Raw genomic sequence first — 12,358 nt, forward strand, 5'->3', positions numbered from 1 at the left:
CTGCAAAATCATCTCTGGTATCACCCTTCTGTGCCCTTCTGAGGAAACATGAACTTGTGGCCCTTTGGGACTAACTCATTGCTTTTGTTAATGTTGGCAAAAATTTCTCTGTGGACAAAAAAGCTTCAAACATTGAATGCAAGAGCCAGCTTGGAAAAAAAGAGCCATGTACTGCAATAAAGGGCAGATTTATAGTACCCACTGAGATGCTTATTTTAACCCAGCACTTCATTAATCAGTTTTATTCCTTTACTTGTTATTCAGAATCAGAATAGAATAGGATTCATGCCAAAGCATAAATCAGTCAGTTACCATGTTTTTTGTACCAGAAAGATCAATTCCATTTTTTGAAGAGAAGTGGATATCGACAAAATATGCATTTCTACAGAGTGTTCTGTATCAATTGATAGTTTTCTGTTCCAATGAAAGTAACTTATGCTGATAGATTAATTTTCCTTGGACTCATTCAGATGAGGCTGTTTTTGTATTGTTGAATTTCTTATTTCTGGCTGACAATTGTGGCTTGGCAATTCAGGGAATGCACTCTGAAACAGATGCTTTGAAATTAAGACAGATTAAGTTGAAAATAGCTGCTTAAGACTGAGACCACAACCAGCCACAAGTCTTTATTAAATATCAATTGCTGGAAATTGGCACAAATGTGTCCTTTCAGCCTTTTTGCTAGTTGAATAAGGGATTTGTCCTAGAAGTCTCCCTCCTTTTCAGGGCTACATAGTCACAACTTATCCTTCTGGGAGGTGCTGTAATCAAGGATTTAAACTGCTACTCTGCCTCTGATGAGACCCTAGGAGAGCATCTTGCTCTATAGTCATCTCTATTTTCAGAGACAGTGACAGGCTTTCCCAGCACTCCTGGGATCACTGTGTAATGCCTCCATGCCAGTCTCCAGTCCCAGACCCACAGAACTGCCAGGCCCCATCACTATGGGACACTCCTGGGGTTTGGAGTCATCGTCAGGGAAGCCAAATTCCCGTGTCCAGAGACCTCTTTGTGACGCCAGTGGAGATGATCCACAAATTTTCCACAGAAACGCTTTTCCAACACAAACAACATGATTGCAAAAACAACAGATGGACTCTGGAGACAAAGGAGCCCATTCTAGGAAAGAAGAGGAGCAAGGATTTAGAGAGGTGAGACTGCAACAGGAACTCATCTGTCACAACTCATCTCACCGGAGTGACAGTGGCCTTTCAGATTTTTATGAATTTGGCACTCATTGCCTCCAAGAGTAGCAGCATTTTTCTCATCTACCAGATGTACCCCATTATTCTCTAGTGTTCTGATTTTGCTCTGTTCTGCTTTTCTACATTTCTGACCATACAGACACTGCACCCTGCTGCAGTAACCATGCACACCCCGGGTCCCTGCACGTCTGCCGGGGTCACTCCTCTGCCTCTTGGCTCATTCTCATCAGTGGCCTTGCTCCTCCTAATGAGGAGTGCAAAGCCATCGAGACAGGCTGATCAAAAATATTCCCATTCTTCCCAAACAGATTCCTGAAACTAATCTTCCCGAGCTGACTTCTCACATCTTACCCCAAAACCAAAGTCAGGGCTTGAGAAGATTTGTTAAGACACACCAGAGTCTGTGTTTCCACCTTGACCAAGCATTTGGTGTCCTCTCTGTGTGATGTCATTTGGAGCAGCTAGCTTTAAATTATACATTCTTTCTTTAATTTTTAATAGAGTTGCCTTCCATATTTTTTTCCCATCATGTTATTTTGTCACATTGCACAGTGTCACCTCATTTGAAAAATATATTTTTTCAGGAATTATGCTCTTGACAAGCTCAAAATCTCAAAGGAGATGGGGGATATTTGCTAAATACTACTCACTCCTAATGTTAACTTGCAGAAATAAGGTCAGCTCCTGAATACTCTCATTAAAGAATGTTGTTTGAAAAAATTTGACTCTGTGCTTCACCTGTCTTGTTTTAGTTTCTCTTTCCTTCTAAATATGGAATATTTCTCACGTATCTGGAGCTCCTGAGAGGATGGAAAACTAGAAGTGCTACTATTGTTTCCTCTATCCATCTCTCTCTTGCACATCTTTAACTACTGTGACTAGATTCATGTGTTTTGTGACAGGTTTATTCTGAAGTTTATGAGAAATGCTTCCCAAATTATTTAAAGAGCTTTGTATTACATCTTTATTTGCTTCCTAAGCTTCTTTGCTGACACCTGCAGGACTATGTATATATGTATATATCTGTGCATGAGCACAGGTCATCAATAAACACAGCTGTTTAAAATATTCCCATTGCAAAGCTTTCAGAAAAACTTTCAAAAAAGGAATTTTAAACTGACCACAAAAGATTTGCCTTGTGAGGCTCAGAAGAAAGGCAATCCTGGTAGTGTAAAGGGTTTCCCCTGTACACACACACAGACACACACACTGCACTGCATATTTTAAGGTGTGAACTTCCATTTTCTGAAATTTGTGGGTGTGCTGCCTCCTGATTGTTTCTTTGGTAAAAGGTTTGCTGTGAAAAACCTGGCAGTGCTCATTTGGACATGGATGGCAGGATCTCCAACATTCAGACATGAACCAAAGGTTGTGGGGCAAAAAAAACAAAACAAAAACCAGTGAGAGATTGCAACAGTGAGAGATGGAATTTCACAGAAACAGGTAGAAAAGTCTCCATAGAAGTATTCTGGATGTATGTAACTGCACTCCACAAATAAGCAGGTGCTTTTACACAGGGCTCAGTTAAAGCTTTTCCTTTCCCAGTGCCACCTGCTCACCCTGTGTCCCTTTTTCTTCCACTGTGCAAGGTGGCACTTATGATACAGCAAATAACCACTGTGATGTACCAGACGCCTTGGAAGATTTTTTTTTTGGTTGTTGATTTTTGTTTTTTTAATGTGGCTTGGTTTGCTTTGCTTTGGTTTGGCTTTTTTTGTTTCTGTTTTTTTGTTTTGTTTTGTTCAGTTCTGTTTCATTGTTTTGTTTGGTGGGGGGTTGTTTGGTTAGTCAAGGGTTTTTTTTCTTTTTCTCCTTTCCTTCTTTCCTTGCAACATCTGTGACAGCTTAATTCAGTGACATATGCTACTAATTTCTGGATTTTGGCCTTGCACTTCTATCTTGTAATTTTTATTTGTGTATATTCAGTCTAAATTTCACTCTGAGCTTCTGGACCCGTAGGGATAAAGTTGTGCTCTACGGCAGTGTGTAGATATATGATGGTTAAACGAGGCACAAAGCAAAAGTTGACAGTTCCCCATCCTGCATGTGCACAAAGGACATGAATTGTATCTGCTAAGGGAGTCATTACAGGGAGGTTTCAGACATTTATAGGTTTCAGCTATGAATTACCACACACAATTTGCATAGGTTTCTCAGCTGAACATACTCTAAAGTATTCTTTTTTTGGCCTGCAGACCTTTAAACACATTTTTCAAAGGCAGTGGAAATGTTGATATGGTTGTTTTACTCCTCTGAATGCAACAAATTTCTCAGTTGCCATGACTGCACATACTGAGGGGGTTCTTTGAGTTCCCAGTGTGTTCATACAGCCAGACACTGGGACTACATCATCCCCACACTTTCCCACAAAAATTATGGGTGTTTGCTTAAGAGCCCAGTACAGAATTTGAATGTCATTTTTTGGGAAGCAAACCCAGCATGCCCCATCTCCCCTGTTAGTGCTGCCCAGCCTGGGTTGGCCCCTGTGGCACCCCCAGGTGTCCCACACTGATCTCACACCTGTGGGGCAGATCTGCTGCCCCCTCACCCCGTATCAGGGAGGGAGATGAATCATGGAGCATGATGGAAATGATCCAGCCTGGATCTTCCCTGAGGCACCAATGGTAAAAGCCCATATTTTGGGCTTGATTTCATGCATTTCACACATCGTCACCACTGCACAGTGAGCTGGTCACTCATACTTGATGACTTTCCCATGGGGAGAAAACAGCCCTGATGTAATTTCTGTCATGAAAGGCAGAGGGTTGCTTCATTCTGGAGAAGAGGTAAAATAATTTAACACTTTATTTTACAGCAGTAGTTTCACACCACTGTTTTTTACAGCATCCCTCTGCTGGGTGGTGCTCTATGTTTTTTACAAAATGGTGATTTTGTTAGTGGTTTGTATTTGCACACTTTGTTGGTTGTTAATAATCGTCATATCAAGAGAAAACAGAAGTTATCCTCTATCCTTAGCTTCAGAAATCAAGAGACATGACAGTGACACCAACAATAACACAAGATGTAGCTGTTCAGGATATATGTCATCCTTTTCACACATAGGGCTGCCTACAAATATCCACCTGACCTGTGTTCTTGGAGATTTCATAGTTTATGTTTTTGGAAGAAAAAATAAAAAGACATCACCTGGTGTTCCTTAAAATCCATTCAACAGAAGGGGCTGCATCTGCAAGGACAGGTAAATTTGGGAAAATACAGCATGGGACACTGGTTCTCTCTTTAAATACAATGGGTTCTCACACACTAGAGGCACCAGACACATTCTAGGCAAACTTAAGAAAAAAAGCTGAAATAACATCTGCTGGGAAAGTAAAGGCCATGTTCAGTTCCAAGTTTTGCATGAGGTATTTCCCACATTTTGAATTAAATGTCATTCACCTGCTTGTGTTTTTATGAAAGTATTTGTGTTTTGCTATAGGTATGGGTTTGGTTTTTTTTCCCAGCAATCGAGTAGGAAATGTTACCTACGTGCCCTGTGCTATTCCTGGAAGACCAAATGTGCTCAATTTAACACAAAATTAAACTTCAGGAGTACTTGCACTGGGCAATAGGTTTTTCCAGGAGTCACAGATGTTCTTCCCATCATGGAGATCTCCAATTTCTGTCTCCACTTGGCCCTTTCTCCTCCTGGGTCCCAGCAGAACTTTCCCACCTGCCCTCAGACCCCAGACAAACCTCCCAGGTCAGGTCTCTCTCCATGGCTCTGGATGATTGCTCTGCAGGTTTGAAATCCTGTGTTCTGAGTAGCTGCTTTAGGTGAGTTTGTTTGTTTGGAAACTGCTGGAAAGCAAAACTTCAATCTGTAAAAAAAAACAAAATACCCAAACAAAATACCCAGTTTTAAGTTCAGAGCAGTTAAATTCCTGGAAATATTTACTGTTAGTTATTATTTGCAATGTATGCTTGATCAGTTAAATACAGCTGGCCCTGTTTTGCTCCCAAACTAGAAATTTTTCCTCTCTTGAAACTATTGCATAATAAATAAAATATTACATGTGTCAATAATGGGAAAAAATATGTTTCTGCCTAAATATTTTCCTAGTTGATTTTTTTTTTTATTGAGACCACCTATTGAGACCACACATTTTTATGGAAAAAATATAAACAACACCTAAAAAACTAATATTTCCTATATGAGTAAAATCCACCATACATGGCAAAACTGGAAAGGCTCTTGGATTTGAATGGAAAACATTGCTTGTTCAGTATTTAGACATTTTTGCTATTCTAGGAAGGGCATATGAAATCTGCTATTTATTTATAATTACAGACATTATACAGAAAGCATCAGAGCAGTATATTTATTAGATGACTTTCAATAAATTATGTAATTATTGCTTCTCTTTAATTCTGAAAATTACAAGCTATCTGCTTTCCTAGCACATTCATTATATGTACAAAGGGGCATCTTAAGCATCAGGCTTAAGACCTCAGCCTTGCTGAATATAATAATGAATGACAAGTCCTGAAAATATAATTTTTGTTCAATTTCTCCAAGAGTTTCAGCATCTCAATTCATAACGACTGTGTAGACCAGTCCTCCATCCTGAATTGTGCAAATTTTTCAATATCTCTTTGTCAATGGATGCTTCAGGTATCCCAAGGATAAAGAAAACCTAGTCTTTCTTTGCAGTTTTCTAGCAGATGTCTCACCTGGGCACCTTGGCTGGTGGCAGGAGCAGTTGTACCTGCACGAGGTGGGGACAGCTCAGTCCTGCTGCAGAAGGTTTTGATTTCTGCTGCTGAAGGCAATATTTGCATAGGAAGCTGTTTTAGCAGGGAGAAGAATAAAATTTTCAATATTGCTCTTGAACGATGAGGGATGAGAGCAATAGAAATATTGACACCAAGTTTAGGAGAATTCCACAGCAAAATATGAAAAATGTCATGCTCAACTATATCCATGAGGGTTCTTATAAAAATTTTTTGAAGGGGCTTTTCTACTGCAGGACAAAGACACCTATGTCCAGGTATTTTTCCACCATCCTTCACTCTGATTTATATGCTCAAATTATTTATGTCTTGCATGAAAAGAAGGCTTCAATTGCATCCTCTGTGCTCATGTCCTTCTCAGCCTCCTGACCACCAAAACTTGGGATAAAATTTGCCCCTCAAGGTTTTCTTGCCCCATGGCCAGTCTGTGAGATTTGCACCTCTTGCACTCAGGTCATGGTAGGAGTCATTCCCCCAGATTGTCAGGCAAACACTTTGCTTGTGGATGCAATGAAGGTCTGGTCTGTAACAAATGGATATCCAGGAGAGCTGGAGTGTGAAAGTACAGGCTGCATGACTTGAGCCCTGGTGCACAAGCTGCCCCAGATGCTCACTGGGCCAGAGAGCTCAGCCTGCACTGCCTCCTGCTTTCACAAGAAAATAACCCCATAAGCCCTGCTCTGAAAACGGAATTTCAGAGATCCCTGTTGCTTAATCTTATGCATAAAGTTCTTTTCTCTTTCTTTCCTTCTTCTTTATGCATAATACAACATCACTGGCATATAACCTGAATCACAAAGACTATGGTATCACAGCTTCTCCTTTCAGCACGTGCCAGCTCCAAGTGGAAGATTAGCACATTCTGTACACATTTTAGTTAAATCAGTGCTGTTAGGGGGCTTTGAAATGTGTTTGATGCTGGATTTGCTCTGGCTCAGGATTTTACCAGCTGCCTGAGGGTGATGGTCTGGTGATACTCTGAGATTCTTGGTCCAAGTCACGATGAAAATTGAAGATATTTCAAAGAGAGAGAAAAATAGTTGCTATACACAGGACAAGGACAATAGTTTGACTTTGATGAAGAAAGCATTTTAAAAATGGTCATTTCCCTCTTCAGGGTCAAAAGAGCAGTTTAAAGAAATATGGGGTTTGCTTCTTTGGAGAGACTGGATATTCATCAACCTGTCCAGACATGGCCATGACTCAAACCCGGTTCTGAGCCATGGGAGCCATGCTTGTGTCTCCAGCTTGGGGCAAATATCAGGCAGTTTGGCTTAGGCTGCTCCTCTTTTGATCACTTTTCTATGACATGTGCCATCGTGCTCAAAATCCCAGAGACAACCTCAGCAATCCCGGGCCCCTTTCTCTGTTCTATTTCCAAGCTTAACAAGGCTACACCACCTGCAATAGGAGAGAGCCATTGGCATCTGTTCTGCCTCACAGTGTCTGGGATGGAGTTTGGTATCATTCCAACAGGTGTGTGCCATAAAAATCAGAGCCATTGGAGCACATGTGGTATTTCAGAGTCCATGAATGTGTGAGAAAAACTCCTTTTTTCCTGCACCAGGGACACTGCTCTTCTGCTAGCACTGAGGCAGGTGTTCCAGGGATGTGCTGAGAAGAGAGAGATCAGAGCAGTTCTTTCATCCCTGTCTGCCTTGTGCCTTCATTCCCCCCTGAAGCACCTGATTTTGCCTTCAGAAAGGGCTTAGATTTTATAATCATGCTGGAATTATTATTTTGTGGGAGAAACATTGGAGTATAATGAGGTGTGATGGACTCTTGCTTGAACTGCCCCACTGCTGTGATTTTGTTTGTTGCTTAACTCTTCCTGTGTAAAGAATGAAACCTAAATCAATTAATCACTGATGTTGCATACATTTTCCTTTATCAGTGTGTGTTTGCTGCTGTGGTTTGCTGGACCACATGGCTTCACTGAGGAATTCTGTGGCTTTTCTTTGAGTGGTTTCTCTTCTCTTCCCTACTGCCTGAAGCAGGACTGCTTGTTTCACTCCTCGAAAGAAAGACAGTTTTTTTCTTAACAGAATTAATGCTGATTTATTTTTAGCAGGCTGGGAAGGCATAAGGCACTAAGCAGGCCCCTGAAACATTTCTGCAGGGACTTACAGGACAGTGATTCATTTTCTGCATCTGCTGAGGCTGTCAGTAGCAGGATCACCTGTGCTTTTGCATTGACTTGTCCTTTCATGGCACTTCTAATCTCATTAGTTGTGATAAAATATGAATATAATCTGCTGTGTGGATTTACCATGAGTATCACTCTGTCTGGATTGAAAAAAAAAGAAAAAAAGAAGAAGAAAGCAATCATTTTCATTATCCTTTTCAGAAGATTTTGCCTTTCTGTTTTCATTAACTGTGCCCTTTCTGGGTGAATGAAGCACTTTTTGGGGGGAACTTTCCCTCTCAGTCATACTAAGACCTTTCTTAATCATTTTCAGATATGAAGGAAGTCTTATTTGTCCATAAGTTCATTTATTTCCTTACACAGCCATCACAATCATAGTGCTACTTGGGCAGAGAAAAGTGGCTGAGAGACCATAACACAATGTTTGTTACTTGAAAGCTTCTGCAGAAGTATTCAGATTCATATGGCATAATAATCTCTGTGGGTTTTAATTGAATCTACTCAGCAGGATTGCTCTGCCAAAAAGGCACCTTTTAGCTGTGTATATTCTCCTTTGAGAATAGCTGTGCAGGGCAGCAGTGTCTGTCATCAGCCAATTGTTTTAATTATTTCCAGTTTTAATTGCATTGGCTTTACAGCGGTGTGGCTTTTGTGTTTCTGTTGTAGTAGGTGTGTGAATCACACTCTGCATCAGGCAGACAGACAGATCCTTTTTCTGTTATCTTAGAGAAGCAGTAGAACATGTAGACTGGCACAGAAACACAATTCCTCCTCCCACTTCCCTTGGATTCCTGACAAACGGGTGGAGCATAGTTCAGTGCTCTGAGAAATGATTGCAAACATGCAAATAATAACTATCTGAACACGTTTGTGTAGCTATACTGTGGGAGGAGAGAGAGACAGGTGAGGTTGTTGCTGGAAGATCCTATCCCAGTGCTCCCAAATTGAAGGTTTATCTCCACAGGTTTTGGATTTGTGACTGAATCAAGTCCTGTAAGAATTGCTATGGATCCAAGACTGCAAAAATTACTCCAAGGGTGGTTCAGAATGGTATAGTAGGAAAAGATGTTTATATTTGTTTCTTCACTTGGTGATTCATAGCTCCTGCCCTCTAAGGAAAAAGGGGAAGTGCAGAACAGACACTACTGTGCCTGGCAAAGGAAGATATTTACAAATTACTGGTGATTTTTGTCTTTTATCCAGGCCCTCCCAGAGGGATTCAGCCTGTGATATCTCTAAACACCTGCTCTCTGCAGCCAAAACACAGATCACCTTTAGAAACAGGCCAATTTGAGATTTAAACCAGCCCCAGAGGGGTCCCTGTGGCCTTGGTGACAGCAGAGCTGCAAGGTTCTGCCGTGCACAGAACACACTGAGAGGGGTTTCCATGACAGAACATCAGAACTTTGATTTAGCAGCTGAGGGACATCTTCCCTGCAGTGAAAGGCAAGCTAAAAATGTGGCTTATTCTTGTTTGGGGGATATTCCCACTTCTCTTGTCCCTCCTTTCTTCACTGCATTTAGGGCTGGAGGAGCTGAATCTCATCTTCAGGGGCCTGGGACAAGCTCTCCTGGTGCTTTGCACTTGTGTTCCAGCAGTTCTCAGCTCTCCACACCTTTCCTCTGTATTCCATGTCTCGTTTCCATCCTCCTCCACACAATCCTTCAGTGGAAAAGGAAACTTTGGGGTGTTTAATTAAGAGGCACAGCTCCCTCCTTGTACAGCACAGATGCACACCAGCTCCACTGCTGCTCCACCAGCAAGGCAGTCATTGAACCTTTTCTGCAGGGACTGCATTGCCTGCAGCTGCTGCTGGATTTATAATTCTGAGCTCTGCTGTCTGAGGATATTATTGAACAACAAAGAGCCTGAAAGTGCTGCCCAAAACTGTGTGAGACTTTGTAAAACACAATAGGATTATAACTTCAGCCTCACTGGCTGCCTTGCCAGCTCTCTGCCCTGCCAGGGCTGGAGGCACAGGCAGTAGGAAAAGGTTTGCTGACAGACAGCAGGGAGGATGCAATAGTGCAAAGCAGATGTTTTTGGCAAGTGATCACAGTTTACTCACACAGAACACACTTTCATCCCAGTTTCACTGGAGTAAAAGCTTCTGTTTCTGGCTCAGCTGGCATAAAAGCCTGCTCTCAATTCTTGTAGTTATTTGTAATATTAGGAGTGGGCAAGGCACAACTATCAGAATATTATCTCAGTTCTGATGGGGTTGAGACTTAGCAGTGCCAAAACACAGTGGTATAAGGGGCAGTACTGTCATTTCCATGGTCTGGTCTTGTCTTTTTCCATCCAGCTCAGCTACATCTTTATACCTGCTTGTCTTTCCCAGAGCTGGATCAGTATTATGAACAAGTCATGTAACCTTCTACACTGCATCCACTTTCATAGACAGGAATTTTAAAAAGACATATCTAAGCATGTAGGCTTATTTTGCAGAAATAAAATATCATTGGCATTTTTATTGTTTTTAAGCAGGAAATGACTGCAGATGTGACCCAGTCTCTGAGACAGGAGCTAGGTTTACTCCTGGACCCTTTCAATGCCATAAGAGAAGTTGTCTGCTTATTTTAAATAAAAAAGTTCTCCACTGAGGGGAAAAAAATTCTCAGGGATTCAGAAGTAACCTTCATTGGTTTTGCTTGTGGAAATACTTTGAAGGTAGAGCACACAGCTTGTGCCATGGCACAGGGGTACAAACTGGAGGTACCCTGCTTTTCCTAGGGCTCTGCTCTCCCTCAGCACAGGGAGGGCGTGTGGACCCATCAAATACAAAAGATCATTGAAAAATTGACACCCTAGCCAAAAATCCTGGATCCTAGAGCAAAACACAGTCTGTGACTCATTGGGAGTACAAAAGTCAGGGTAGAATGTGTGGCTGCTCCATCTCTGGAAGTGTCCAAGTCCAGGCTGGACTGGGCTTGGAGCACCCTGGGATAAGGGAAGGTGTCCCTGCTCATGGTGTGGGAGCCCAGGGAGTACCCCTGGCCTCCTTGGGGGTCTCAAAACCCCCCTGGCAAGGGTCTCAAAGACTCCTGAGTGAGACTCTGGTGTCACAAGTGCTGAATTCTAACCCCTGGGGGAAGTTGTCAGCACAAGGAGAATGGAAACAAGCTGCCAAAATTAGTGAAGTGTAAATTAGATTGTTAGAACGTAGATAAATAGACTTTTGGAAATGTTTATGATAAGGGACATGTGGCCAAGATGGAGAATTTGGGGGGTGGACACCTTTTCCTCCTTCTTCTCCATGTCATCCATGTTGGGTGACACATTGGCCTCTTGGATTGGATGGAGTCAGGGCTGGACCATTTAATGAAACTGTATTGTATTGGAAAATTGTTGTAAACATGCAGCACGTAATTTAAACTATATAAGATAAGCCCTGCCTTCACCAGGCAGATTCCACCATGGATACCAGGCTGAGCAGACTGCTGCTGGCCAGGCAAAAAGTCCCTGAGATAAGAAACAATAAACAATCCTTGGAACAAGAGAAAACCATCTCCAGCAATCTCTCTTTGGCTGCTTCAGAGAAAACCAGGGTTTGAACCACCTTCATGTCCCTCTGGGGTGATCTCGGGGCAAGGGAGAAACCTCAGACTGGGACACTGTCTGTAGCTGTACATTTGGTACAGGTCCAACCTGTGCCAAAGATTTCACATATTCTGAACTGTTTCATTCTCTAAGTGACAGTTTTTATCCCAAGTTATCAATTAATTTCTTTCTGGGTCCCATGCACACACAAATTCTTCCTCCTCCCCTTGAAAGTGTTCTGCAATGTCTGATTCAGCAGAATTTTTTTGTGGGAATAAATGTAGATTAATATATATATAACCTAATATATATATATATATATATATATGCATATATTCTTAGACAAAAAAATATGTCTAAGTAGCTAAACAAAAAAAGGGGTGTGTTTTTTTCAGTCTTGAGAAAATTCAAAGCCCCTGGTAAGGCTAACAGCATAAAAGTAATTTTCATTTCTTAAATTAGCCATGCACGTGGAGTGATCCCATTAACAAAGCCATCATGCCTCTTAAATTAAGTATTAATTTAATTTTAATTAGGTATTCATTTCAATCAACAGGGAACCACAGTACACATGAAACTTTGGAGGCTATTTTGCAGAAAGCAGCAGACTAAAAGTTAGAAATGGAAATAAACAGACACAATTAACTGAACTTAGCAGAAGCCTCTGAGTCTCTCCATTTAAAGAGGTTTTTGAAGGACCAGATTCACTTGGGATGATTCCTTGCCTTTAGC

General features: G+C 41.5%; 1 protein-coding gene across 1 annotated transcript in view; it reads right to left on the bottom strand.

The window, feature by feature from the left end:
• Positions 1-4,080: 4,080 nt before the first annotated feature.
• LOC306815096 (IgGFc-binding protein-like) overlaps positions 4,081-12,358 on the bottom strand; it is a gene marked incomplete at its 3' end in the record, with an annotated part of 38,155 nt that continues 29,877 nt past the window's right edge. The window contains exon 4 of the mRNA XM_079331724.1: positions 4,081-4,135. Coding sequence (XP_079187850.1) covers positions 4,081-4,135 — 55 coding nt within the window. The remainder of the gene's footprint in view (positions 4,136-12,358) is intronic.

This window comes from Erithacus rubecula, assembly GCF_903797595.1.
Source record: "Erithacus rubecula genome assembly, contig: SUPER_Z_unloc_8, whole genome shotgun sequence".
NCBI lineage: Eukaryota > Metazoa > Chordata > Aves > Passeriformes > Muscicapidae > Erithacus > Erithacus rubecula.